General features: G+C 39.5%; 1 protein-coding gene across 1 annotated transcript in view; it reads right to left on the bottom strand.

The window, feature by feature from the left end:
* The window catches only part of ca16b (carbonic anhydrase XVI b), a 125,023-nt gene that overhangs the window by 9,828 nt on the left and 88,484 nt on the right, over nt 1-26,711 (bottom strand). The window contains exons 8-21 of the mRNA XM_033965958.2: nt 24,267-24,459; nt 15,411-15,595; nt 12,611-12,719; nt 11,802-11,851; nt 10,771-11,494; nt 10,117-10,255; nt 8,012-8,103; nt 5,751-5,842; nt 3,978-4,074; nt 3,786-3,868; nt 3,445-3,579; nt 3,057-3,191; nt 982-1,154; nt 391-526 (exon numbers count right to left, since the gene is read on the bottom strand). Coding sequence (XP_033821849.1) covers nt 391-526; nt 982-1,154; nt 3,057-3,191; nt 3,445-3,579; nt 3,786-3,868; nt 3,978-4,074; nt 5,751-5,842; nt 8,012-8,103; nt 10,117-10,255; nt 10,771-11,494; nt 11,802-11,851; nt 12,611-12,719; nt 15,411-15,595; nt 24,267-24,459 — 2,343 coding nt within the window. The remainder of the gene's footprint in view (nt 1-390; nt 527-981; nt 1,155-3,056; nt 3,192-3,444; nt 3,580-3,785; nt 3,869-3,977; nt 4,075-5,750; nt 5,843-8,011; nt 8,104-10,116; nt 10,256-10,770; nt 11,495-11,801; nt 11,852-12,610; nt 12,720-15,410; nt 15,596-24,266; nt 24,460-26,711) is intronic.

Below are 26,711 nucleotides of genomic sequence, written 5' to 3'. Positions count from 1 at the left end.
GCCAGTAATCAGCCTAAAAGTATGTTACCCTTTGCTACTGTTTCCATTTCTTGCATATTTATGATTTTGTTAAACTGCTCTATTCCCTGATAGCTGGCATTAGTAATGGCACTGCTCTTTAGCTGCTGATGAAATAACTTACACTTGAGAAAAGTAAAGTTTCCCTGAGCATGTCTCGAGCCAAAATGTTTCTGTTTTACATTCCACTGCTGTTTGTTTGCCATGGAACTGGTGCAAGTGTGACCTTTAGCTGGGCTTTGAGCATTAAACGAAATAGCTTTCCAAAGCCCCACATCCATCTTTAATCACATATGACCTTTTCAGCATTAAGAGCAGTAATGTGCCCCCAGTCCGCGTCCCCTCCCCCTTGAACCCCTCGCCCTCGCTTACCTCCGTTTGGACCAGGTAGTTGCGTTGTGTGCGGATATGTTTTAGGAAATCCAGGACGCTCACTGTGCTTTTGTCCTTGATCTGTTGCAGCATGCTGTCAATGACAATGTATGTTCCTGTGCGGCCAACCCCTGCACTGTAAAACACATAGAAAACACTAAGGACCAGGGTACACCCACAGGAGGAGCTCTTAAGCACAAACTACATATTAAAGGTGCATGATGTAACTTCTCTGGAGGAGGGTCTGCTACCTGCTTGTGCTCATGGAGAGATGTTTGCTTTGCCTGCAACGGTCCCAAGTATGGTATTACACTTATTTATTTAGCTTTTATTCCATTACAGGTGCTCAAAAATACCCTGAAAACATAAATTCCTACTTTGAGCAGACTCACCACTCCATAGATCTCACCTGTAACGGAGTCTGTAGCTGTCACCTAACTGTCTCATTTTGGAAATTGATATGATTAATTCCATATTGCAAACCATTTCAAACAAAGCAACATCTCCACAAGCAGGAGACAGAAAACTCCACCAGAAAACGTACATAGTGCACGTTTAACAGAGGGACTGACGAGTGTCCTGCGGCGGTACCTGCAGTGCACCAGGACGGGGCCCATGTCCGCAGTGCGCGCAGAAGACGAGCGCTGGATGAAGGTGAGGACAGGGAGCGTGTACTCGGGGACGCCCATGTCAGGCCACTGGGTGTAGTGATACTGCACCACGGTCCGCTCGTTCTGACGGCCTTTGGGGTTCCCCTTCTGACCCTGAGGAAAGGAAATATATGTGTAAAATAAAGAACAATATGAATTATGTACTCGGTGTTTGTTACAAGAACTCTTTATTTATTTATCGCAAAGTTAAATCAGAGAAAGTGCAAAGGCAGCAAGAGTTGGATTGTCAAGAGAATCAATACCCAGATACTCACTGATGCTCAAAGTAGTACTGAAACTAGATAGTGATTGGATTTGGAGAAAAAATAAAATAAAAATCCCATTAACAAGACAGAATTTTCTTTCCTGAATGGTTTTAGAAAGTGGAACCAGTACAAGATGTCATAATCCTACAATTACTAATACTAAACTACTATTATTTGATGTTAAAAATGTGTCTAAAATAAGTTTATTGTGTAAATTATGTGGTATAAAAATCAGTACTGAGTATTAAGCAATAGAAGCATAGAAGTAATAATTTGGTAAAAACAATACAATTCAAGGGAATTACTGTTGGGAAATAAATTTGGACAGACATTTTAGTTTGGAAACAACACAAATTCCCATTCACCCAATTTACTTTTCAAACGATTTAACCAATACATTAAGAGAAATTCATATATTTATATATATTTTATATATTTGTCCGTGGTTGCAACTTATACCCAGATGCAACTTATATGTGAAATTATTCAAATATATAATTTCACATTTTCATTGTTTTCACTCTGACATTGTGTACCAGTATGGCAGCCATTTACTTCTGGAGCGGCGCTTCATTTACTTCTAAAGTTGGACGAGTTGTTCAGAAGTGACACTGAGGATGAAGAATTCAATGGATTTAGTGATTTGGAATGAGATCCAAAGTAAACTTGTTAGCTTGTTTTTTATGCTTTACTTATTTGATTAAAATGTAATATCTTACGTTTACATATTAGACACGTGTTCAGTTCTGTCTGTGCTTCATGTTTGTGTTTACATGTGTGTTAGGTAACGGTTGATTACACAGGTTACAGTTCACTAGTTTAACCACTAAGACGGCCCTGGTGTGTTTGTAATACCTGTAAGAAAATGTACTTGTTTTCTTTATATATTGCATATTTAATTTCCCCTTCATTTATAAGACCATAAAGGTGATAATTTTCAGTATTGTAAATATTTAGTTTATCATAAGTCTAGTTTAAGGTCACGAAAACTACTTCCCGTTTTCTGGTTCATCCTTTTACGCTAATGTGAAGTCTTACCCGACAGAGCACAATTTAAGAAACAATTGAAAAGTAAAATCTAAAGTTTTGGGTTCACTGGTTTGTTTACTCACAGGCCAAAGTGCTATGTATATTTTCCATGTGTTCATGTGCAGTTTTGTGAGTATATGTGATATGAGCCAGAGCTTATGTTATATTTGATGTGTTTGCTAGTTCTACGGTGTGAACTGTGATGAAGAAGTAAGACCACAGTAAACATCAGTGAAAAGAGCTCTTGTGTCTCTTGTGTTTGAGCCGCATGTTACGTTAACATAGTGTATCTGATTAAATGTTAATATCTTACGTAAACACACCAGACAATTCCTTGTTTATGTGTTATGTTAGCGTGCTGTGCTACTATTTGGACTGTTGTTCTCTATTTTATTAAGATAATTTGTCTTTAAAGATAAAATTTCTGTTCTTAGTCTCGGATTTTGTAAAATAAATTTCCCCAAAAATGCGACTTAATAGTCCAGCCCGACTTATATATGTTTTTTCTTCATTATTACGCATTTTTTCATTGGTGTGACGTATCATCTGGAAAATACAGTGGTAGTAATAATAGCTAAGCACCATTTATTCAAAGTAAATGTGTTAACTAAAAAAAACAAGAATGACATTTTGACATGAGAAAATCAATACAAAGGCTTTAACTGGAGCAGTGCTGCACTATTATAACACCAAAGTTTAGAGTTTCATAATAGTGCTGTACCTTTTTGACCTTTGTGTTCCTTATGAGGAAACGCCTCAGTGTGTAGCAGGCGTGGACTTTGGTGCTCTTCAGTGTCACTACTATGTTTCCATACTGTTCACTATTCTCCGTTGGCCAGTATTGATCACATTTTCGCTTTGGAATAAAAATACACCACCATTAGAAGGTTAAGTGATTAAAATACTCAATTTGGTAACACTTTAAAATAACAGTTTAATTGGTCTCAATAAAGCATGAAGAAAGATTGTTTCTTAAGAATGATTCAGGGTTGGTAACTACCTAATTAAGGGGTTTGGGCATTAATTAAGTAGTTACTAAGTCTAAATCATTGTGTAGTTATTGTAAAGTGTTACCAATCATTTTATTAGAGAAGCAAAAATAAACTTACCCGTCCTTTCTCCACTAGGTTGGTGATCATAACTATAATGCATGTATTCTGCTCCCAAACCATCCTCCAAAAGTCTTCAAATGTTGACTTGAGAGGACCTTGAGCTGCAATGTAAGCTCTGGGCTGGTTGTAGCCCTGAAACAAAAAACAATTTGCAAAAAAATATGTATGATCAATAAATCACAAACCAAAACAAGGAGTGCATTTCTAAAGAAGATTTTGAACTTTGGTAGCTTTCAAAAACAGCCAAAAGACATGTCTGATAAAATAAAATAACACAAGAGAGCAGCATTCATTTCGAACCAACCACTGCACAGGGTCAAGCGCTTTACAGTACTTACATCCACATAGTTGGCATTAATATAATCTGAATGTTTGGCATCTTTTCCGGCTAGAGCTCGCAGTTTTACTCTGCTGTGGTCATCTGGGAAAAGTAGTAATGGTAGTAGTGAGTAAAACAAGTGAACAATATATTTTATACAAGTAAGTATGTGAGTTTTGCAGAAATAAACTGCGTTTTCCAGCTGACTCACAAGCTACGATGTTGATGTATCTGTTTTTGTGCTTGTTGTCGGGATGATTGGAGTGCTCTGCTGTGATTTTCAGGTCGGCTGTGCAACGCTGGACCTCCTGGAGAGACCAAAACACACATATTAGGAGCCTTTTATTACAGGTAACTATGAATCAAATGCGCCAATTCAAGCCAGACAGTATGCAGCAGTTATTCATTACTTTTACAAATAAGCATAGTATACATTTCCTTATTGGCTTAGATTCAACACTTCAGTCAAGGACACTCGTGAAGAACAGATGCTTGGTGACACGGAGATCTGAAGTTGAGAACTATAGTGCCCAGTTTCGTTCAACCGAAGCAACTCTATAAACACAACAGAATATTTACGGGGGGTGTGGGGCACGTGCTGTTTTTGCATCAAATGACCCCAATTAGCAGGCCTCCTCTGGGGACCAGCCTTCTGCCCTTGTTTCTTAACCTGGTTGAACAGCGACTGTGTTTTCATCCACAAACACAGCAGACAGCGCAGCTCTAATTAACCCCAGTCTCTCTTGATCTCTCTCCGTGTCGTTCTCGCTGCCATATGTTCACCAACAGAAAATGTTCTCACACCAAATCAGATCTCCAAGTGTAGGGCTCCAAACCAGGCCAAGTACGCACAGTTCACATGATGCGGGCGACTGGGGAAAGGCGAGACTCTGAGATGTTTTCAAACTGTAAATGCGTAATGGCGGCAGCTACTACTGGTTTAATGACTGTCAATTGCAGCTCATTTATTTTTTAAAACAGAGCTCAATGCTGTAATGTGCACTATGGAGAGGCGCAGAGACCGTGCCTGCATAGAATGAAAATGTGATAAGATTGCCTTTAACAGTCTCACATACTTTCCATGAAATCACTGATATACAAGGTCAGACATAAATGAATCACTAGATAATTTGGTAACACTATTATATGTGTATACTCTGTTAGTTATATAAACAAAGCTCTGTATCTGGACTGTTCTTTTAATGTTAAAGGTCCTATACTATGCAAAATGTCAGAATGTTGTCTCCTCAAAAACATACCTGGAGTTGGGTTTTGATTCATTCACACATGTTTTAGTAACTGGGCTGTCTTTGCAAACTCAAAATACTCTGTTCCACCTTGTGATGTCATGAAGCGGTAGTTTTCAATTTAACAGCTACCTTTTACCCTACTTCAGCCCTGAAATCACCCAAATGATTCTACTGAAGGTGTATGGAGTTTAAAAACACAGTGGAGCACTTCCTGTATCACCACATGACATCACATGGACGAAGTGTTTCCTGTTTAAGAGAAGAACTCAGTAAAATATGCAGGATTTGTGTCTTAAACATGTGTGAATGAAATATTTGTATGGTTTTGATGAAGAAATAACATGAAGAAACAACATCATAACATAGATCTGAAAATAGTGTAATATAGGCCTTTTAATAAATAATGCAATATAACAAAATGCAACAGCAAAGTTTTAGTTAAGGAATGATTAAGCCATATTTCAACAATCCTTTTAACGGCACCTAGTCTAAAACATTAAAAATGTGTGCTTAAAACTTGATTTATCATAAATGTCTTTTAGATCATAGTAATGCATATAATTATAGAGGTATAACACACACAACGTCTGTCCCCTCTGTGTTTACTGTAGAAATGTATTTGATAAAAGTCTTTCTCCCCCTGATCATTGACCATTGAGCCACGTGTCTGTCAGACCGCAGTCATCCATCAAACTTGTACCAAAGCACAGTGTCATGTTACAGACAAAATTTACCTCAAACTCCTCGGAGAAGCCCTGCAGGTTGTTCTTGTACAACTCCATCACATGTTTAACAAACTGCTTCACAGGGACGGCCTCCATGTCATCTGCAGCACACACACACAGTTGGCACGCTGCAATGATCAGGGCTCGTGCTTAAGGCCTGCGAGCTATGTATTTTTCTTGTTGTTTGCGTGCGTGACCATGTCTTCTGGCGACATATAAGAGTCTGACGCCATAAATCATTTTTCGATTCTTATGCAACCAGCCAGCAAATGTAAAGCACGGTTTGTTAACCCCTAATCAGACGCCCGCAGTGACTTGAAATGAAACACAGAAAAGGGAAAGAAAAGAAATGCTGTTATTTGAATGCAGAAAGTGTTAGTTCCCAAATGCAAAAGCTTACCTTGCAAAAATGTATCTCTATGTGAAATTTTAATTTAAACCAAAATAAATGTTTCACATATCTCATTTAAAATAAACAAAACAACAATATTGAAGAAAGGAATATTTCTATACGAATTTCTACCCGTCTTGCTACAATTTTGTTTATTGACAACATCAATTTATCATTCAATAAATAGCAAATCAATCATTTTTGGGGGTCAGTATCGTACTTTTTTTGGATATTGCGTTTCTTTGTGCCATTTATTCATTAGGGAGTCATATACCACAGGCTGATGTAAAATTTGCTGCGTAACTGTCTTTACACAGCACCTTAATGTTTGAGAATATAGTCTTTTTAAGCATTCATAACAGGAGGCATCAGTGCCATTTACGCAAATATGGGCTCCATGGCACAAAAGAGCATGTTTGATCAGTCTGGTCACCATTATTCTAGCTCAATAATGCGGAGGACTCAGGTGCCACTCCAAGCCAATGTTTAAAGTAATACGTCCACGCAGCTGGGCCCTGGAGGACTCCTATTTGCCTCAGCGGTTTCAACAGAAAAGGTGACATTGTGGTCATAAATCTGTTCATTTATCAAAACGTCTCAGCTCTATTAGAATAAAGGGCCTTAGAAGTGCGATGAGTTCACAGAATCACAAAGGGTGAAATTTGGCGTCAGGATGGAGATATTAAGATGAACTAGGCTTCATTAGTCAGCTAAATGCTTAACAATATATAAAACAGTACTGCAGTATGTTCTTCACACACCACGTGATCAATAATTCACTTCATCCTTCTATTGACTGTTCAAAAATCTATGATGAATGATGCAAAGCAGAGATGTAGAGAGATTTTTTTTTATATTTACATATTTTACACATCAACATTTTTTGCCCTGGCTTAATCATTGAAGAAACTGTTTAAGAACGCTTGAGCCTCGTTGGACTAAAAACATGTGAGGGAGAAGAAAAGTAGACAGATAATAAAAGGTATGGATGTGGAATCGATACAGGCATCATCGCCGCTCTGATACTACAGAGCCGAGACCTCCCTGAGCTGGGGAGAGTAAAGCTTCATATCGACGAGCTGCCTACACTTGCCTTTCACAACACTAACGCCCATAGAAGACACTTGCTACCTCTACAAAGAGTTATTCTGCATTGAACTGGGAAAGAACTGCACTCAAATATGTTTCAATTTAAGTCTAACTTCAGTTTGTAGTGTCCACATTATACAACATACAGCCATCTAATGAAAATATATTTTGTGGGATCATTTCTCATACAAAACTCAAGGCTAAAAAATCCATACCTATATTATTAGAAACATTTATTTTGTTTGTTAATTTATATCTGATAAGACAAAATTCATATTAATAGTCAATGGCTAAAGAATTCAGTCGCTACAGCTATGGGACACATCTGCATATATAAAACTTTCATTTTTAGATTAGTAAATATTCCACAGTATACGTTTCATATTGAAACCAGACTCCGTTCAACACTGTATAATATCTAGTTTCTTTTTACCACAATAGAAAGAAACAAAGCTGCTGTTTCTAAAGACTTTTTTATCGCCTTTGTTTCATTTCATTTGAAGAAGAAATACATAAGATTCCAAATACTATTTCACTCTGTATTAAATTTATTTTTATTTCAAAACTTTTTTCTTATCATTAAAGGTAATATATTTGAACAACAATGACTTGTGTTTTTTACCACATTAAACCATAAACATTTGTAACTACTGAATGTAGTAACGAAAATCAGCAAGTAAAAGTATATTTCTGAGAAATATGAGTTTAACCATAAAGGCTGTATAAATTTGACTAAAACAGTACTCTATATATGACCCATGCTAGAAGAGCAGTGTAGAAGCTGCCTTACCTGGGATTGGGATGACAGGTATGTTCTCATTGGCCACCACCCGCGGGGAGCTGCTCTCCTCCACATAAAAGTGAGCAGTCTGGAAAAACCTCCTGGATGGACACAGAGAGGCACGGTGAAACTCACACCACAGCTACACATCAAGTCACAACTAAGTCTATTAGGGAGTCGTTATCCCATTGTTCTCAGATCCGGTCTGTCAACATGAGCGGCTGAATAGCGGCGTACAATGACATGGGAACAGGAGCAAACTGCTAATGAAAAGTCCCAGTACGGGGGACACAGCTGATTGCTCGCAGATAGGGCTGTTGTCGATGAGGAGATAGAGGGAACGCATTCTGAGCTGCTACAGGGACCAGGTAAACAACATCTGTAGCTACACAACTCTGCTGCTGCTAAAATTAGCTTTTCTCAAACTAATCCAAACACAATCTCTCCGCAGGGCATCAATAACCCACTAAGACGATGGCTTTTTGATCCATAAGGAAAAAGAACCAATTCAGCTGGACATTTCTTATAGGCTGCCTGCCGATGCTCAAAGAGTAGATTTAGAAAGTTAAAAAGTATTAAGTTTGAGATGAAAGTTCACAATGCGAACCCAACTTCAGGCAAGAAATACTTCTCTCTTCTATAGTGGGATTTGCAGCATGAAGAGCAAAGGCTCAAGGAAATTTCCGCAAGAGCAGAGTTCACAGACCACTCAAGCATTCAAATAAGTGAACCCATTTTGACCAATAATATGAGAAAGTCAATGTTCACGTTCTTCCATCTTCAAATATACAACAGAATATACAGGCAACACATTTCATTTCATTCCTAAAACAGCAGAAGCTTGATAATCTGGTCCTGTCCTACCTGTACTTGATGCAGAGCAGGGAGCAGATACTGGTCATTCTTTACGGCAAACAGCACAGAAGGATGGACAGGATGCAGAGAGGTAGAAAGAGGAGCAAAAGGAGGAGGGGATCACAGACGTTTGCATCACTAGCCTCTGCTCTAATGGCTCCCTGTGGGCGCACATGTGCTGGCGCTAACTAGCTGCACGCGTTACACCGGCTCCTCAGAGGGTAGAGGTGCAGAACACGATGGAAACTGCAGATATGTTTCACTTTGCTTGGCCTGACATGAACTCTGGTCTCTATCAGCATACAAAGTATGAAACAAGCTTAAGGTCCACTTCAGATTTAGTTCTATTACACAGTATCAGTGAAAATGTGTGGAGAAATGCTACAGTTTAATGACTTCACTGTCACTAAGAAAGGCTTTCAGAGCATGGAGAGTGTGAACGAGTTATTTCATCCTCAATCATGCGCTGGTCCCTAGGGGAAGTATGCAGTGTCTGAACTGTCTGGACTGTCACAACAACAGCTGTGATGGCCTTGTCTAATATCCCAGCAGCCCCTGCTCTTAGCACCAGTACAGTCTATTACACAAGCTTATTCCGTAAACTTGCAACATTTACCATAGTTTATGCTTGAATAAATGCATTTCTTCCTAATTATTATAATTATTATAATTTCATAAATCTTAGAATGCATTCGTTACATAAACAGCAGTTTTCTACAGACATGAGACCAGCAGAGGAAATGGTCCATAGTACTATTTGTAACTCATTAGCTATATCACGCGTGCCAGTGGCTTGGCCTGTGTAATTACTGGGCATCCAATGGCAGGCCTGGAAAGAAGCCCAGCAGATGAAGACACAGCTGGGACTGTGCTGCCAGTGGAGAGCCTTCAGGACTCCAGTGAGAACTGAGGTGGATGATAGCTTCATGTGCACTGTGCAAGTCAGACCAGCCAAGAAAACACCAGCATCCACAGAAAACGACAACTAATGTAAAGAGCAGAGATAAGCGTGGCAAGCACCGTCCAGGCAGGTGTAAATGTGTACTGAAGAAACCGGAAAATCCAGTAATTCAACCAGGTATAACGCTTTTGTTAACAGCACAATGTATGGATAAAGACAGTCCTGTCACTGATACCACTGTTGGCTGTAATGAGAACAGAGCCTGGAGGGTCAGTGTCTGGGACTAATGCCAGTTTAAGGTCCCTCAGGTTTTGCTGTACACAAATCTCTTCAATATGTAAGACGTTTATACACTTACCTCCAGTATACCATCACAATTAGCAGCATTATGAGGCAGAGCAGTGTAAGGGCAGACACCACCACTAGAGGCACTATCCACACCATCCGCCCCATTCCAGGCTGGGGGATTCGGGTAACATTTGATAAACTTGTCCTGTCTGACAGATAAAGGATAGATTCTGTTTACATTGTTGGTCCATTGCTCTAGTTTGACAAACCAAATCCTTCTGTATTTTGGCTTAAGTGAATAATAGGTCAAAATTTATAAACAAAAAAACTAAACTAAACAATGATAGATGTCAGTGAATACACAGGGTACAGCAGAAGCAGAGTGTCAACCCTACATGCATGTATGAAAACGACTAAAGTTTTAAAAAGGTGATAAATGAGTCTGAATGACAGCTAATGACTTGTGTAAAGAGTTCTCCTTGAAGTGAACTCTAAAACACAGTGTAGACTCGAAGCTATTCCTCACGGCACAGCGCCTCTGGCACAGCTTAGATTTGCCTGCAGGCCTCAGCGTTGTAGTGACAAAAGCCTGGAGCAGTGTCTTTGACTGGGAGGGAACAGTGAAGTCATGCTCTTTAATGGAGTTATTAGCTGTGCCATGTTGGGCAGTGTGTTTCTGTCAACAGAAGTTGGGGGACACATGTATCAGTAGTTGTGCTCTTACCGGTGTGGACTGAAAAGGGCCAGTTGTTATTGATCTTTGGGGCCACTGTGGAGCTTTGTGGGATCTGCATCTCTCCACTGTCACTGTGCGTCTCTAGATTGGGCTCTGTGTGAGTGTCTATATGAACCAGCTCCAGCCCCGCGGTGCTGTCGTGTACTGTGGTAGAGTACTCTGTCGTGGGTCTCGGTCCTTTCTGTTTGGCGGTGGGTGCTGGGGTGGGTGCAGCTGGCACCTGCGCCACAGTGCTGTTATCTTGTCTCTCCTCATTGGTGGGCACAGGTTTGGGCTTTTTCTTCTTCTCCTCTTCCTCCTCTTCTTCCTGGTCTCCTTCTTTCTCTCCGTCCTCATCCTCGTCTTGCTCACCCTCCTTCTGGCGCTCCTCAGTGGGGGCTTCGGTCTCTGGGCCTGCCTGGGTTGGGCCCTGCTCCATGCTGGACGGGGCTGTAGGGGGGGCTGTGGAGGTTCTGGGCTTTTGGGTGCCCTGGGGAGCGTGGGTGGGCCAAGCTGAACTGGGCAATGACGAGATGACCCCTCCGCCCACTCCCAAACCTGCCAGAAGGGTGCTCGTCACCACCGATGCTACTGTGGCCTGAGAGCCACTAGAGGAGGGGCCCATTCCTGTTGCCATGGAGACAATAGAGAAATGGATGCCAGAGGACGTCCATGTTGAGGAGCCTGAACTTATAGGAGCCATGTCTGCAGAAGAGGCCGGAGACAGAGTGGGCTGTGGACAAGAAGAGGAATACATGTAAGATAATATTAATGTGTGGTTTGTGTAATAGTTGTGTGGCGCATTAAGTATTTAACAAAACTCACTAACAGACAATTCACAATTTTAGACTCACGGTAAAATAATTCTCTTAAAATGGAATAATCTCAAGGATCAAATAGACACATAATAAATAATATGAAGTTCAAAATATTGTTTGATAATTGCATCTCACTGATATGAAGTACTGATTGAACAAGTAAATACAAGTGCTTAAGTACCATAAAATTCCCTTTGAACTGCCCTCCTCTGGCCTACTCACCATTCCAGTCTTGACAATGCGGGAGCCTTCAAAGATTCTTGTTGTGTTGGCTGTAAAACAGATTTATGCTTAATGTTATTCAAGGACAAAATGTGTAGCAAAGTCAAGTGAATTAAAATTAACAGTTCCACAGAGATGTAATAGGACATTAGAGATAATTAATGTCAAAGTAAAAGAAGTAGTTATAGTTCTAGTTATTGAGGGAAAAGCAAAACCAGATAAGGACACACACTGCATTAAGTTTGTATTTTTGGCCAAGACCTTTTCAGAGAAGCATAAACATAAATACTCAATATAACATAAACAACCAGAATATACTGCCTATACAACAGAAGAAGAAGAAGAAGAGGAAGGTACTTTGAGTGAGCTGCAAATTCACTTCAGAAATGTTTTCCTGCATACTGCATACAACAGTACTAAGACTCTAGAAATAGTTGAAAGCATTTGTATTACACATTTTACCATGAAAGGATAGACACAAAAGGTGCACCGTTATGTTTGTTTATATGCTCGTTTACACAAAATGAGCAAGCCCCATGAGTGGTGACCTTGACTCCGTCTTGAGCAAATCGGATTGAATATTCAGTGGTTTAACAGCTGCGGAAAATTTTAATTTCAAGAAGAATTCAGAGAAGACACAAAAATCCATATCTTGGCTGGTAGCAGCATGAATAAAAAGATGGAGAATTGATAATGCCAGATGGTGTGTCATTCTGAGGATTTATTATAAGGGTATATGTGATTTATGCTATAACTTTGTGCATTAAGTGGCTCCTCTAAAAATAGCAGATTGAGGTAAGCATGTTTACCTCTGAAGAGCAGCGTCTGGCTGAAGTCACTGCGCAGGTCGTGCTGACACACTGCCTGAACTCTGAACAGGTACAGGATATCAGGAGACACGTTGGTGATGACCGCTTGCTAGAAAAAGTAGAAATGATAGAAATAGATCAGTAAATTAATTCCTTTTTGGAAGAAATACCCATTTAGATGAACTTGGCTTTGTCAATTCTTCACTATTTCTGTAGAGTTGCTTTAATGAGAAGAAGTGTATGTCAGATCAATAGCCAAAACACTGCACAGATAAACAGAGGATTTGCTTTTTGTATATAGATGAACTAGCACACTGTCCTGGACAAATGCACGATGAAAGTGTCCCACTATTTCTCCCTCTCTTATATCTTAGTATTTAAAATAGTAAGAGAGCAGTTAGTTGACAGTTATTGTTACATTTCTCTGGGGGGACATAGCTGCTCTGGAAAATAAGTGGCTTCTACTGAGAGAGAATTCATTTACTTTTTGGTCGTAAAGCTTTGCTAAAAAGGCATATAACAGCTTTATGGACTGCTTCGCAAAGAAACGGTCTGTTCCTGTCACCTCTTGTGTCTTCTGTATCTTTACAATGTCATATAAAGAAAGGCAGTTGAATAGATGTAGTCTGCGCCCACTGCACTGGGTTTGGAGGAGGGAGGGGAATTGATAAATGACATTACACATGGATGCAGTTTCGTTAACCCACCAGTAGAAGGCAGTAGCAGCTGCCCATGGCCCTGTCAACAACTATGATGGGGCTCAATAAAACGCATGAACGGGCCACATGCACTGCCACTAGGAACATGATATGCAGTGAAGAGAGACTGTTATACCCCAGTGTGAATTTTTTTTATCTAAAGAAGCGGTCAAGCACATAGCCAGGACAAGTTGGGGTCAGCGGGCTTTCGGCTAGTGCACAGATGGGGCCCTAGATTCCCACAAGTGAAGAAAAAATATATATAGAGAAAGTGTGTCCAAGTCAGAGGACGGTGGTGAGAGTACGAGGTGTTGTAGGTGTATCTTTACAGAAGGGAGGATATATTTCAGAGACGATCAATGTTGTATTCAGCGTATAAGAGCGGACAGGCACTATCCAATGATCGCGGGTGTCAGAAAGTGCACAGAGATCTGAGGGACTAACATCCAGCTCCGGCTTCCTGCAGCGATCAGCTAAAAGACAGTCAGTGTTCAAAAGGATTCTTCAGGCAACGACGAATCCTTTAATGATTAAGGAGTTTTCAGCTGATATGAGAATAGAAATGTGGCTTTGTGTCAAGGAGGGTGACCTTAGAATGTGCAGACTTTGATGGGATTTGTTTTTTGTTTTTTTTTCTGTGACGCATGTGAAATGAAGGAGCTTATTGGTCGACTATCATTTACAAATAAAATCTACTTTATCTCACCTCAGATTAACAGAGCCAAGTGCTCACTCATTGATTCTGCAGAAATCCATGATGTTTTTCAACCCCCTGTGATAATTGAATCCTTCATTTTTTTCCCAATATGGTGGACCCTAATTGGCTAATCCACCTGTCAATCACGGCCAACTGAAAACGGGAAGATTCACCAGTGACCAGACTCCCAGCTTTGTAAAGTATTAAAGAAGTGTGTATTCTGGATCTCAGGCAAGTGGATTACCAACATATCTTCTGATTTGTTCTGGTTTTTTACACTTTGTACTGTTGAATGTAGAGCCAAGAAATAAACATAAAATGCACAAAGGCAAAAAATATAGTTATTCATTTAGTGAGAAACAGGTTACACCAGGATATATGAACATGAGTGTAAATAGTGAGATAGATAAGGTTGGATCAGCAGGTGTTTTGGCCGATGCTTAAAAGGTTTGGCCAGCACTGACACGTTATATTAGAGCGCGCAGCGTGTGGCGTGTCTATTTCAGGGCAGAGCAGAGTGCGAGCCCTTGTACTGAGGCCGCATGCAGAGTCCATCACCAACTGTCACTGCTCCTGCCGCCCTCTGATCCTGCCAACCACATCACAACTGTTTCAGATCTGCTCACTCATTCAACTCAACACAAATACAAGTCAAACCTCTCCCACTGACAATTTTTCAAGATAGTTTTTTTTTTTTTTTTTTATTTATAGGAGATTCAACTACAGAGGGACTTGTAATCATCAGTGGTTGTGTTCTTAGGCAAGACACTGTGAATGTGGCGTATTAAAGACTGGCTGACAGATTGGCAGTCTTGCATCCGTCAGTCTATCTCAGAGTGGTTGTGGTTACAATAGTAGCTCCATCAGTGAGGAGGGCTTGAATATGCAATGTAACATGTCTTTGAATTTCACAAAAAGCAATATAAAATCTAATTTATCACTATGTCTTGGGCATAAATGTAATGAGGAAAAAGGGACTCGAGTATAATCTAGCGAGGAAGTGCTGTGCATGTGTTTCAGTGTGGCCAAATTGAAGAAATGACTTAATAAGCAGATGTCATCTTGGAAATGTGTATCATTATTCTTTGTAAAAGAAGCTCATTAGAGAAATTTTAGATTATACTAATTGTATAAATGCTTCTCTAAATAATAGACTTTTCAATAGTATGATAAAAATATGTATTATGGCGTTAATACCACAATAATGCCTTGTCAAAGGTAGCTTGTGAAAACACCCGAAACTAGGCTAATACTCCAAGCATGTTTTTGGTTCAGCGATGGGTCAAAAGCATAGGACATATGTACAAACCCTTAGAGACAATAACATGTACCTGTACCTTACCTATCATCACATTCCCAACATCTCATTTCATTTTTTTTTCTTGTTTATCATTTCTGCACTCACCATGCTCTGATCCCCAGTCTCAGTGAAGGTCTTCTCATCGGCGACGTCACGCTTCACCCAGCTGTAGGAGACCATGTAGCTGGTGATGGGTGGATGGTAGATGGTCAGAGGGCGTTCCCAGCTAACCACCAGGGCAGTCCGGTTCAGGGGCTGGATCTTCATGTTCACTGGAGCACTGCTGCACACTGAAATACAACAGAAATACAGTCAGGCATATGGGTTTCATCAAGCAACAACTGTTGATCTTCAAAGTAAAAAGAAAGAAAGAAAAGAAAGAAGAAAACTGGACAAACATATGGATTCTCATTGTAAGTGACTTTGACAATGGGAAAATTTTTATGATTAAGGAGGCTGAGCTTGTGTGGGAGGTTGAACGCTACCGACTACATATAGTCGGCCTCACCTCCATGCACAGCTTGGGCTCTGGAACACAACTACTTGAGAGGTCGACGTCGGGGACAGGTCTCTCACTGCAGAGTACCTGGCCTTCTTAAAGTCCCTGGGAGGGGTACTAGACAGTGTAACAACCGGGGACTCCGTTGTTCTATTGGTGGACTTTAACACCCACATGGGCAATGACAATGACAGCTGGAGAGGGATGATCAAGAAGAACAGCCTCCCTGATCTGAACCCAAGTGGTGTTCCGTTATTACACCATGTTCGAGCACAAGGATGTCCATCAGTGCACGTGGCACCAGGAAACCCTAAGCCAGAGGTCGATGATCAACTTTGCTGGGGCAGAGCTGTCAACTGATCACCACCTGACTGTGAGTTTGATCCGCTGGCGGAGGAGGAACCCGGACAAACCTGGCAAACCCAAGCGTATCGTGAGGGTCTGTTGGAAACGTCTGGTGGAGCCCTCTGCCAGCAGGGTCTTCAAATTGCACCACTGGGAGAGATTCTTCCAGATCCCGGGGGAGGCTAGGGACATGGATTCTGACTGGGCCATGTTCTCCTCCTCCATTGATGTGGCTGCTCATAACTGTGGTTGTAAGGTCTGTGGTGCTTCTCCCAGCGGCAACCCCCGAACCCGGTGGTGGACACCGGAAGTAAGTCCACATGTGCTTTGTGGATCTGGAGAAGGCATTCGACCGTGTCCCCCTTGGTGCCCTTTGGGGGTGCTCCGGGGCCCTTTGCTAGGAGTTTCATCAGGCCAGGACCTGCACTGGGGTGGTTTGCAGCAGAGTATGAAGCTGTTGGGATGAGCTCCTCCAATTCTGAGGCCATGGTTCTCGACCGGAAAAAGGTGGATTGCCCACTCTGGGTGGTGAGTCCTTGCCTCAATGGAGGACTTCAAGTATGGGTTTTGTTCATGAGTGAGGGAAGGATGGACTGCGAGATGGATCGGAGCAGTGTCCACAATGATGCTGTTACTATATTGGACTGTTGAGGTGAAGAACAAGCTGAGATAAAAGACAAAGCTCTTGATTTACTGCTCAATCTACGTTCCTACCATCAACTATGGTCATGAGCTTTGGGAAATACAAGACGCTTCCCCAGGGAGGTGTTCTGGGCATGTCCCACTGGGAGGAGGCCCTAAGGAAGACCCAGGACACGCTGGAGGGACTATGTCTCTCGACTGACCGGGGAACACCTCTGGGTCTCACCGGAAGAGCATGTCTGGGGTGAGGGAAGTCTGGGAGTCCCTGCTTAGACTGCTGCCCCCGCAACCTGGCCCCATATAAGCAGAAGAAAAAAATGGATGGATACTGCAAAGGGCAAAACAAAACTACATTTATTCATGTCTTTATTATATGAATATAATTTGATTTATTTCAATTTGCGTATTTCTTTTAAAAACTGTAAATATTTCAATCTTAATAAAACAGCTATACTTCAATGTGATATTACTCAAGAAGTTAAAATATATAGAAATGTGTCATTGAAATGTGTAAGTAAACTTCAAGTACAGATATCAAGTACACTTATCAAGTACACTAGTAAGAATCTTTTTTTAATGATTTCTCTATTTTCCACTAAATCCCCAAAGAAATATTGGAAGGTAATAATGGCAGAACAAAGGTATCAATTTAAAATGACAGGCATTTGGAAGGAGGAGCACTTGACTAAAGGTTTGTGTCTGTTTAAAATCAGGGTCTTTTTTTTTTTATAACAGTCCAAACATTACCGCAAGCTGCTGACTCAACTTTAAAGCCCCTTCCATGGAGGAGCCTGGGAGGTGCCGCAGATACAGTAACTCAATAACAGAAACACTCCAGGAGGCTTTGGCTCAGGTCACTCCCAATCTCTGCTATCTGTCAGTGATCTGCGCATCTGTCTGCTGCGTGCACGGAAATGCCAAACTAGAATTTAGAGCAGCAGGAAAGACAGTCGCCTTTGTCCACAAACAATAAATTCTGATAAAGTAGTCAAATTTAATTTGACAGAGGCAACACAATTTAAAATGTCTAAAATGTCATCTATACTCAACAGCTAATTAGGCTAACTGTCTGGAAAATGTAGTTTCATTTCCCATGTTGTTTGATGCCTCATTCAGACTTTTTTTTTTTTTTTTAAGAGCAGTGACTCTTTTGATGTCACAATATACATTTCAAAGTTTACAAATGTACTTTTTATTATTTGCTATTCAGAAAATGCTAAATCACATTTAATACGGTAATCTTAATACAACGGTACATTACATATAGTTATGTGAGATTTCACACAAATCCATGCTGGAAGACATATTTATTTATATCTAATGGGAAATGACACATTGTTATAATTAGTAGTCCATGTTAACACCATGCTGTCATGTTCATGATGAGACAATGTGCCTGTAGGGGGCAGTATTGTCAGGGGTATAGACAGAGATACATATTAGGTTCTGTCACTCTGACTAAGGGAGTATCTGGACATGGTTACAGGCACATCAGGGCAACAGCAATCAGAATATGTGTCGACTGATTATGCACATTCGGGGTTAGTGCCAAATTGAAATTGTCACCACAATTTTCTCCATTTGCACAGAGAAGGTATGGTGCGAATGATGTGACGTGATATGTGCAAAAGATCCATCACTCAGAGGAGCATAGGGGACTCAAAAACAATCGCAAAGGAAATCTGGGGGTGTTGATGAGGTGTGAAAGGTGTCAAATGCATTCTAACACATCAAACGACAGGAATCAACAAGATGCAATGAGTAACAGCTGAAGATATCATCATGTGTCATTACAGATAAACCAGCCAACAGCCTCGGCGCCCGGCAACACCAAAATCCACATCTGGCACAACACCCAGTGTAGGCAGTACATCTCTAATAAACAGATGTTTGGTCTAATCTCCCAGCAGATTTATGTGTATGCATTTAGTGTCCATTTAACAGCATTTAAATAGAAAGCAAAACATATACAATTCCCCTCTAATTAAAATTGAACTATCGTAGGAAAATAGTGATTTGCAAATGTCATCTACCACATTCACACAATATAGAAGATAAACAATATATTATATGCAAATTGGTAGCAGAATGTCCCAAAAAGTTGGAACAGTCAGTGGCAGGCAAAGAAAGAATACTAGAAGCGACTGAAGAAGCATTTTAGATAAACTCGCAACATTTTGGTAATATGAAGAAATCATTTTACCTCAATAGAAATATAGACGCTAAATAAATATCACTTATTCTGACTAAAACTCAGTTTTTAGATGTGCTGTATCAAGTAATTCCAAATTCAACTAATATTTACAAAATAGCAAAACACTAGAGTTTCCACAGCTCAAATGTTTTTTAATGTTCAAGTACATCAAAAATAACCTCTTAAGAGATTCAAAAGTCTTAAGTTTTCAGTTTTTATTAGCAGTTTGCACAACACCAAACTTTTCCCTCCAAACTGGTTGAACTACTGCGGGCAAAAGCTGAAAGATTTGTTTACAAGTTTACAACAGTTCAGAAAAACACACAAACCCTGTTTTATGCACGCCCATGTCTCTGTGTCTTCACCTCAGCAGTACTCAGAACAGTACAAAATCTTTCTCCTGGCAGGTTTTACCACACGGGGCTGCACCAAACCCACTGTTGTCAACAAACGCATTCACATTCTGACTTTTTGTGGTGGAAATGCCACAAAAACTAAAACAGCTCAACAGTTAATATTTCATGTCTTCCCTTTTCAGGCAATGTTTTGATGATACTTATTACTGTGGATATAGCCGTGTGCATCCGTCCTGATTCCCCTAATTGCATGCGTATTTCCTTCACTTGTGTCATCTCCTCCCAGAAGCGATAGACGGAAAACATGCAAGCAAAGAGGGGATCTTTTTTTAGATAAATAAGATGTCCTTGTGGCTGGGTTGTAATGCGAAGCGGCATCTCTTTACGGCGATGACTGCGCGGCTGATCAGCTGTCATTTGGCTCCGAGATGCTCTCTGGAAACAAGGAAAATGATCTCCTCAAGCAAAACATGCTCAAAGTGCAGTACAGGTCCCACTGGTGGTACTGGCTCTATATAAAACATGGACAAGAATGGCATCTCATATCTCCATGCACTAATAATAATGATAATGACTACACTCAGCTTTGTTATTCTGTTATTACATAAGAAACTATTTAAATGTATTATTACTCTAGATGTACTGTATCAACAGTTTATTAATTACTGTTACTTACAGGGTTGTCAAAAGTAATGAAAATCAGACACTAATCAATACTAAAACTAGTATTGAAACTCATTTGAGCAAGTATGTCACATTCACAGGACACATTAAGTATACACATGTGGAGCCTACGACGACAGAGGGATTACCATAATATACAAGATACCACACTGTCATCATCAGTGTGATATCGTAACTGGTATTGAGTATTAAGTCTATTCTTTAGTAGTGAAATTGGGAAATTTCTTGACAACAACATGCTTACATAGACTATCATTTATTAATTACTAAATAAAGCCAAATTTAGTCATGTACCTATGCTAAATTAATATGCAAATTAAGACAATATATTATATAGGACCATACACAGAAAAAAGTTGTAAGGAAAGCAGAGGAAACTATGACAGCTGTGCAAACTATAAATACAGATTTATAAATACTTAGGTCTATGCACTGTATAAATAGAACTTTGAAAGGTGCATATTTTCAAAGGGAAAACTTGGTGTAAATAGTCCGAGAAACAGTGTCCAAACAAACAACACTGACTGAAGTATTTCATTATATTTCACTTAAGTCTTTTCCAATGCAACTCAACTTTAATAGCATCCCTGCACTTTTAAATGCAAATATGACACATACAAAGCAAGGACAAGAGTAAATATGCATCATGATTCGATTAGGATCAATCATTCTATCAAAGGCAGGAGACGTTAAAAATACAGAGTCCTTGAGTGACCGAAGACTAGACACATCTGTTGTCCTCAATATTTACATCACGTTCCAAATTATTATGCAAATTGTGTTTAAGTGTCATAAACGTAATCCTTTTTGTTTTCCAGTGAAACTCAATTGTGTCTCAGGGCTCTTTGGGTCAGTGAAATCAACCTCAGACACCTGTGCCAATTGGTTTGCCAGGTAAGTCCAATTAAAGGAAAAAAATACTTAAGGATGTTCCACTTTCAGACCACCATTTTCAAGCAATATGGGGAAAAATAAGGATCTCTCTAGGGCCAAAAAGCGTGAAAGAGTTGAATATCTTGGACAAGGTATGAAAACCTTAGCTACAAATCTCTTAATAGTACAATGATCACGCTTAAGTTTTCATGAAATGTCTGATTCAGAGCACACATGGATTCATGCAGATAAAGGCACAATGAGGAAGTTTTCTGCCAGACAAATACATTGGATTATGAGAGCAGCTGCTAAAATGCCATTACGAAGCAGCAAACAGGTATTTGAAGCTGCTGGTGCCTCTGGAGACCCACAAACATCAAGGTGTAAGATCCTCCAGAGGCTTGCAGTTACGCATAAAACGTCTATTTTGGCCACCCTTAACCAATGCTCACAGCAGAAACGGCTCCAGTGGGCCCCGAGATACATGAAGACTCATTTTGAAACAGTCGTGTTCACTGAGGAGTGCCATGCAACCCTGAACTGTCCAAATGGATAGAGCGGTGGATGGAGTGGTGTACGGCCACCATGTCCCAACAAGGCTGCGACATCAGTAAGGATGTGTCGGAGTCATGCCCCTGTAGGGAAAATGACCTCTGTAAAGTATGTGGAGTTTCTGACTGACCACGTTCTTCCATGGCACAAAAAGAAGAATTGTGCTTTCTGTAGCAAAATCATCTTCATGCCTGACAAAGCACCACCTCATGTTGCGAGGAACATCTCTGCATCATTGGGCATAAAAGAAGAGAAACTCATGGTTTGGTCCCATCCTCCCCTGACCTCAACCCTACTGAGAACCTTTGGAGCATCCTCAAGTGAAAGATCTATGGTTGGAGCCAGTTTACATTCAAGCAGAAAATTGCCACAAACTCACAAGTTCAATGGATGCAAGAAATGTGAAGCTCATATCAAATTATGTCTCCTTTGTTAAAATGTAACTTGATCTGATGTTTTTTGTAAAGGTTGATGACTTGAAAATTATGATGAGTGTCATTTATATTGACAATTTGGCAAAATCAGAGAAAAATATCATTTGTAAAATAATTTGGACAGTGTACACAGCAGCTGTCAAGTCCATTCTGACAACAACAAGCCCCGCCCTAAAACGTTTTGCATCAAACCGTTTTGTGTATACTTGGTAAAGTGGGTAAAATGAAAAGAAAAAAATGACATATGGAGTAGACTAATCTTTTTATGAATTAATTATTATACACGTAACAATAGGATAATTGAAAGAATCAATAACAGATTTAAAAGCAATCAATACTGCAAATATAATAAACTGATATGCAAATGACTTTTACGTCGCAAAGCAAATGAATTTTTAACCGTTCATTAAGCATCGTTTGGTAATCAGCGTGAATGAAAGTACAGCTTTAACTTTTGACACAAGACTAATTACTGGTGCTCGTCTCCATGAAGCTGTTACTGTGGAACTATTGATCTTCCATTTATTCAGTTATATAGGCGTTTTAATATAAACCCAGGCATAGTGTCATCACCTGTTTATCTCTATATAGACAGACATGTTTACTGCCATACTAAACATCCCACGTAAAGCAATCACATCTCCATGGAGCCACTATAAAACTCTGATATTCTAATATGGACCAAATATTCTCACATTTAGTCCTCTCTGCACATATTGATTTCAATGGTTTTCTTTTTTGACATTGTTAAAAAATGCATAAACCCATTGCAGGGCACTACAATTGTTACCAGCAGCAAGCAAAAAAAAAAAAAAAAAAGGAGGGAAGAGAAAACTACAGATCTGGAGTTCACATTTTTCCTCACTGCCTTCTGACATAGTGCCACAAAAGCAATTTCACAACTTAATTTGTATGGGTCTATTTTAGCCGTGCCACATATTAATGATGATTGCTGATCAGGCTAGTTCAAGTGCTTCCAACTTCATCACAAGCATTCCCAATCAATTCTGCGCGCCAGACACCGACAACACCACTTTAAGCAGCAGCAGCCTTTCTCATTAGTCTCCATATTTCCTGTACTGTTGACTTGAAAAATGAGCCCCAAAATGAACACAGCAAACCAGCCAGCCAAACAAACATGGAATTTAGTTTTAATATTACATGTAATTCTGGATTAAGTACCAACAGTGTGGGACAAAAAAGATATTGTTTTGTTTGCCCTGATTTAGCCTGCTTATCCATCACAACAATACTAGATGAGACTCCTAAAAAATTCCATCAAAGTGCTCATTATTCATTCCCGTTGTGGCATTCTAGGTTGATGTACTGACCAAGAACAAACAGTGTGGAAAAAGCTCCAGAAAAATGTAACTTGAGGATAAAAGCTAATAGGGAGCCAATTAGGGTGCCTTCTGAAGACTGTGAATTTAACACTGGGCACAGAATAATCATTTTTGCCAGTGTCACAGCAGGAAATTTGGTAGATTAGATAATGTTAGAAGTTTTTTTTTTATTTCGATATACCCTAAAGACTACAAGCTTGAAGTTCACACATAAAAAAACATATTTTATCCCACATCAAACGCAGTAGGTTATTCAAATATGACAAACTCTGCTTAAATATAAATTCACGACTTAAGTAAATGGTCTGATACACATAGGCCTGTAATTCTCCTGTGGTCAACAAAATAAACTAATACTACTAATAATAATACTGTTACTGCTATTGATCTGTACATAAATAGGGATGTTAAGATGTTTTGTATAATCAATAATAGTGATAGTTATTGAGGTCCAATATAAACATGAGAAATAAAAATCCATCAAAACCGCATCATTGTGTATTGTCTGTTTGTTTGGGGACAGTAAAGTCTGAAATCTTACGTTCAGTCTATACCTAAATGTGAAATGGTTTTTAATCTGGTTGTTTATGCCACACATAACTTTACTTTGTCATTCAGAGAGTTTAATTTCATAAAGTTGGTCACACACTAGAGCAATGGTTCTATTTGAATTAAAGTCAGGTAAAGAGTTCACAGTTTTTTGTTTGGTGTCAATAAAATAAAATGATCACATATCATCTCACAATAATAAACACTTAATATCATGTCATCTCCAATCATGCATTAAAAACAACCTTTTTGTAGTTTTTGTATCTGATTTCGAAGCGGTGCAGCAGTTTTCACCTGACAAACTGCAATTCCTTCCTCAGTCGAGAGAAAGAGCCATTTTTGTTTTTTTGACACTCCAGTCACAATATGTTGCCATATTACTGTGTCCTAGCTCGCTGTGCCAAGAGAGTCATCTAAAAAGATTATTGGCAAACTCCACGGGACCAAACGTTACAATCAATATCAAAATGCACTTATCCTTCCATCTCACCTTTAGAGGCCTCTGTACTTTGTGGGTTTCCTAGAATCTCAGTCAGGTCCTTCTGCCAGGCGTCTTTCACTGCAGACTTAAAAACCTTTCTGCCATCCAGATCCTGCTGCGGTCGGAAGTTGTTTCTTAGATACTCCACTGACTTCACATGGTCTTGCTGCTCCGTGGTAAATATGGAATAAAAGGACTCCAGCTAAAAGAGAAACAAAAACAGCAATTGTAGGAAAATTTTGAATGATTTTGTCAGTGTGAAAATGCTGTTGTGGCCACTTGCAAGACTGAAGCTCAACATTTGCTTGGAATATTCTCACCACAGGCAGCGATGGCACTGGCTTCATCATCCTGGCTACCTACGGGGTTGTAACTTCTCAATGGGGCAAATTTGTGGCCATTGATTGCTGAGAATGATCTCCCGCCGTGTGCCGTAATGACTACACATTACCAATACTGCGGAATCAATGTGTGCTATGCGTGGCTCGGGGAGAAATGAATTACAGGTTTATAAAAGACTATCAGAGAGTCACCAACACAGAGGCCCTGGTCAATATTCTGTGGCGGCACAAAGTCATTTCAAAACAAAAGACTTGTCCTGCCGCAAGCTGATAGATATTCCACCAAGCCCTGCATTTCTGCGGCACTAGAGACTCTGCAGCTGGAGAACTGGATGTGAATAAAGGGATGCAGTGTAAGGGATCAGCAGAAAAGCACAGGGCATGATTTGGCATATATTATCTCCCCAAATCACAAAACACTGGGCGTCTGAGGTAAGCCAATAGACAGCTGAGTGGTATAAGGTCAATCCAAAAGTGTTATAGTTAAAAAAATATTAAAATGAAAGCCAGGGTACCTGCTTTTCACACAGTGGAAGGAGGAGGAGTATTTAAATCTGTCAAAAATAATTTCCACCTCTCAAAAAGTCTTTAACATATCTTTAATATCAATATGTGCACATGGCTTTAGAACCAAAACTCTGGTGGACCTCCCAAGTGCAGCCAGTCAGAGCGCTGCTTTCTGTGCTTACTTTTGAGTTAACGAGAAATAAAAATATTAGCTGCAGACGGCCCGCAGGGGTCTCATTTTGTCACAGAATGCCGCTTTTATAATATACTCAACACAATTTACTTACTTTACTTACAAATAAAAGTAATGTTCCCCAGCTTTAAATGTGCACTTCATAACTTTTCTCTTATACTGTCTGCTTCTCCATGTTGATGTTATTAGTTTGAAGGGAATGTTCCACAGAACAGAAAAAATGCATTATCCATCTTCATGAAGACAAGCAGCTTACAGCAAGAATGTATTTTAGCAAACACAACATAATTTAATAAACACAAGACAGATGCATTTAATGCCTTACTGTGGAACATTCCTGGCAGAAGAAAATAGAAGAAATAACATCTACTTGGAAACAACAAGTGGCACACCCTCCAAACTTACATAGTCAAGTTAAGCCAATTTTTTTTTTTTTTTTTTCAATTGACTACATAAAATCAGCTGTTTTATTGAAATTTGGCCGATTAATTTCTTTTAAAACAAGATGATCATTCAGACTCAATCACATTAGAATCTATTACTGAAATGGTGACAGTAAAATAGTGTTATTAGTATCCTTGGCTTTGTGCTTGGTCTGTTGACCCTGTTTGAGGCGCCTTACTGCAGTCTAATTTAGAAAGGAGCTTTTGTTTTAAATTCCAGAGTCTAATAAATTAGCTTTCCAAAACACGACAATCGGATTTTAATATGAGCCCAAATGTTATAGCTTTTATTAGATTTACTCTCCATTACAATGTGTTTTCGTTTACATTTCACACTGCATATAGCTTTCTTGGAGTCGTGCTGAAAGCCAAGATTAATTTTAAACATATGTTCTATGTTAATGCAAATGAATGAACATTTAAATTAAAATTAATACAGCCATCCAACTTTTACAACCATTTAGTATGTATGAGCTCACAGGCATTGTTTCAGGCCAGCAGTTTGATATAAGCATATAAGTGCCATATAGCCACTGGCTCTACCCTTTCCCCCTGTCGCTGTGTAATCATCCACTACATCGGTGCTTGTGGAGTCATATGCAAAGGAGCTGGACTGGAATATCTGGAATATAGGGAGATAGAAACAAAATAGAGATATATAGGAAAGGAAATGCCAGTTTTCTTCACTGTGTTGGCAAAGCATCTCAATGTGTGGAGGATATCACTTTTAGTGCTACAGAAAATGTCACAATAAAAGGTAATATTGAAACTACCATCTTTAATACCGTAAAGCAGTGTAATCTTAACAAACTACTCTAAATTTACAGTATTGCTAAAAAAAAACATAAGCTGTAATAAATAAATAGCACACTGAAACAAGTTAGTGTTGATAAGGAATTATACAACAAAAAAAATATTATTAAAAAAATATGTACAGATAATAATTATATATTATAGATATATTGAGGCC

Source organism: Periophthalmus magnuspinnatus, chromosome 5 (genome assembly GCF_009829125.3).
Source record: "Periophthalmus magnuspinnatus isolate fPerMag1 chromosome 5, fPerMag1.2.pri, whole genome shotgun sequence".
Taxonomy (NCBI): domain Eukaryota; kingdom Metazoa; phylum Chordata; class Actinopteri; order Gobiiformes; family Gobiidae; genus Periophthalmus; species Periophthalmus magnuspinnatus.
The sequence above is the reverse complement of the archived record's forward strand: the minus strand, read 5'-3'. Positions and strand labels throughout refer to the sequence as shown.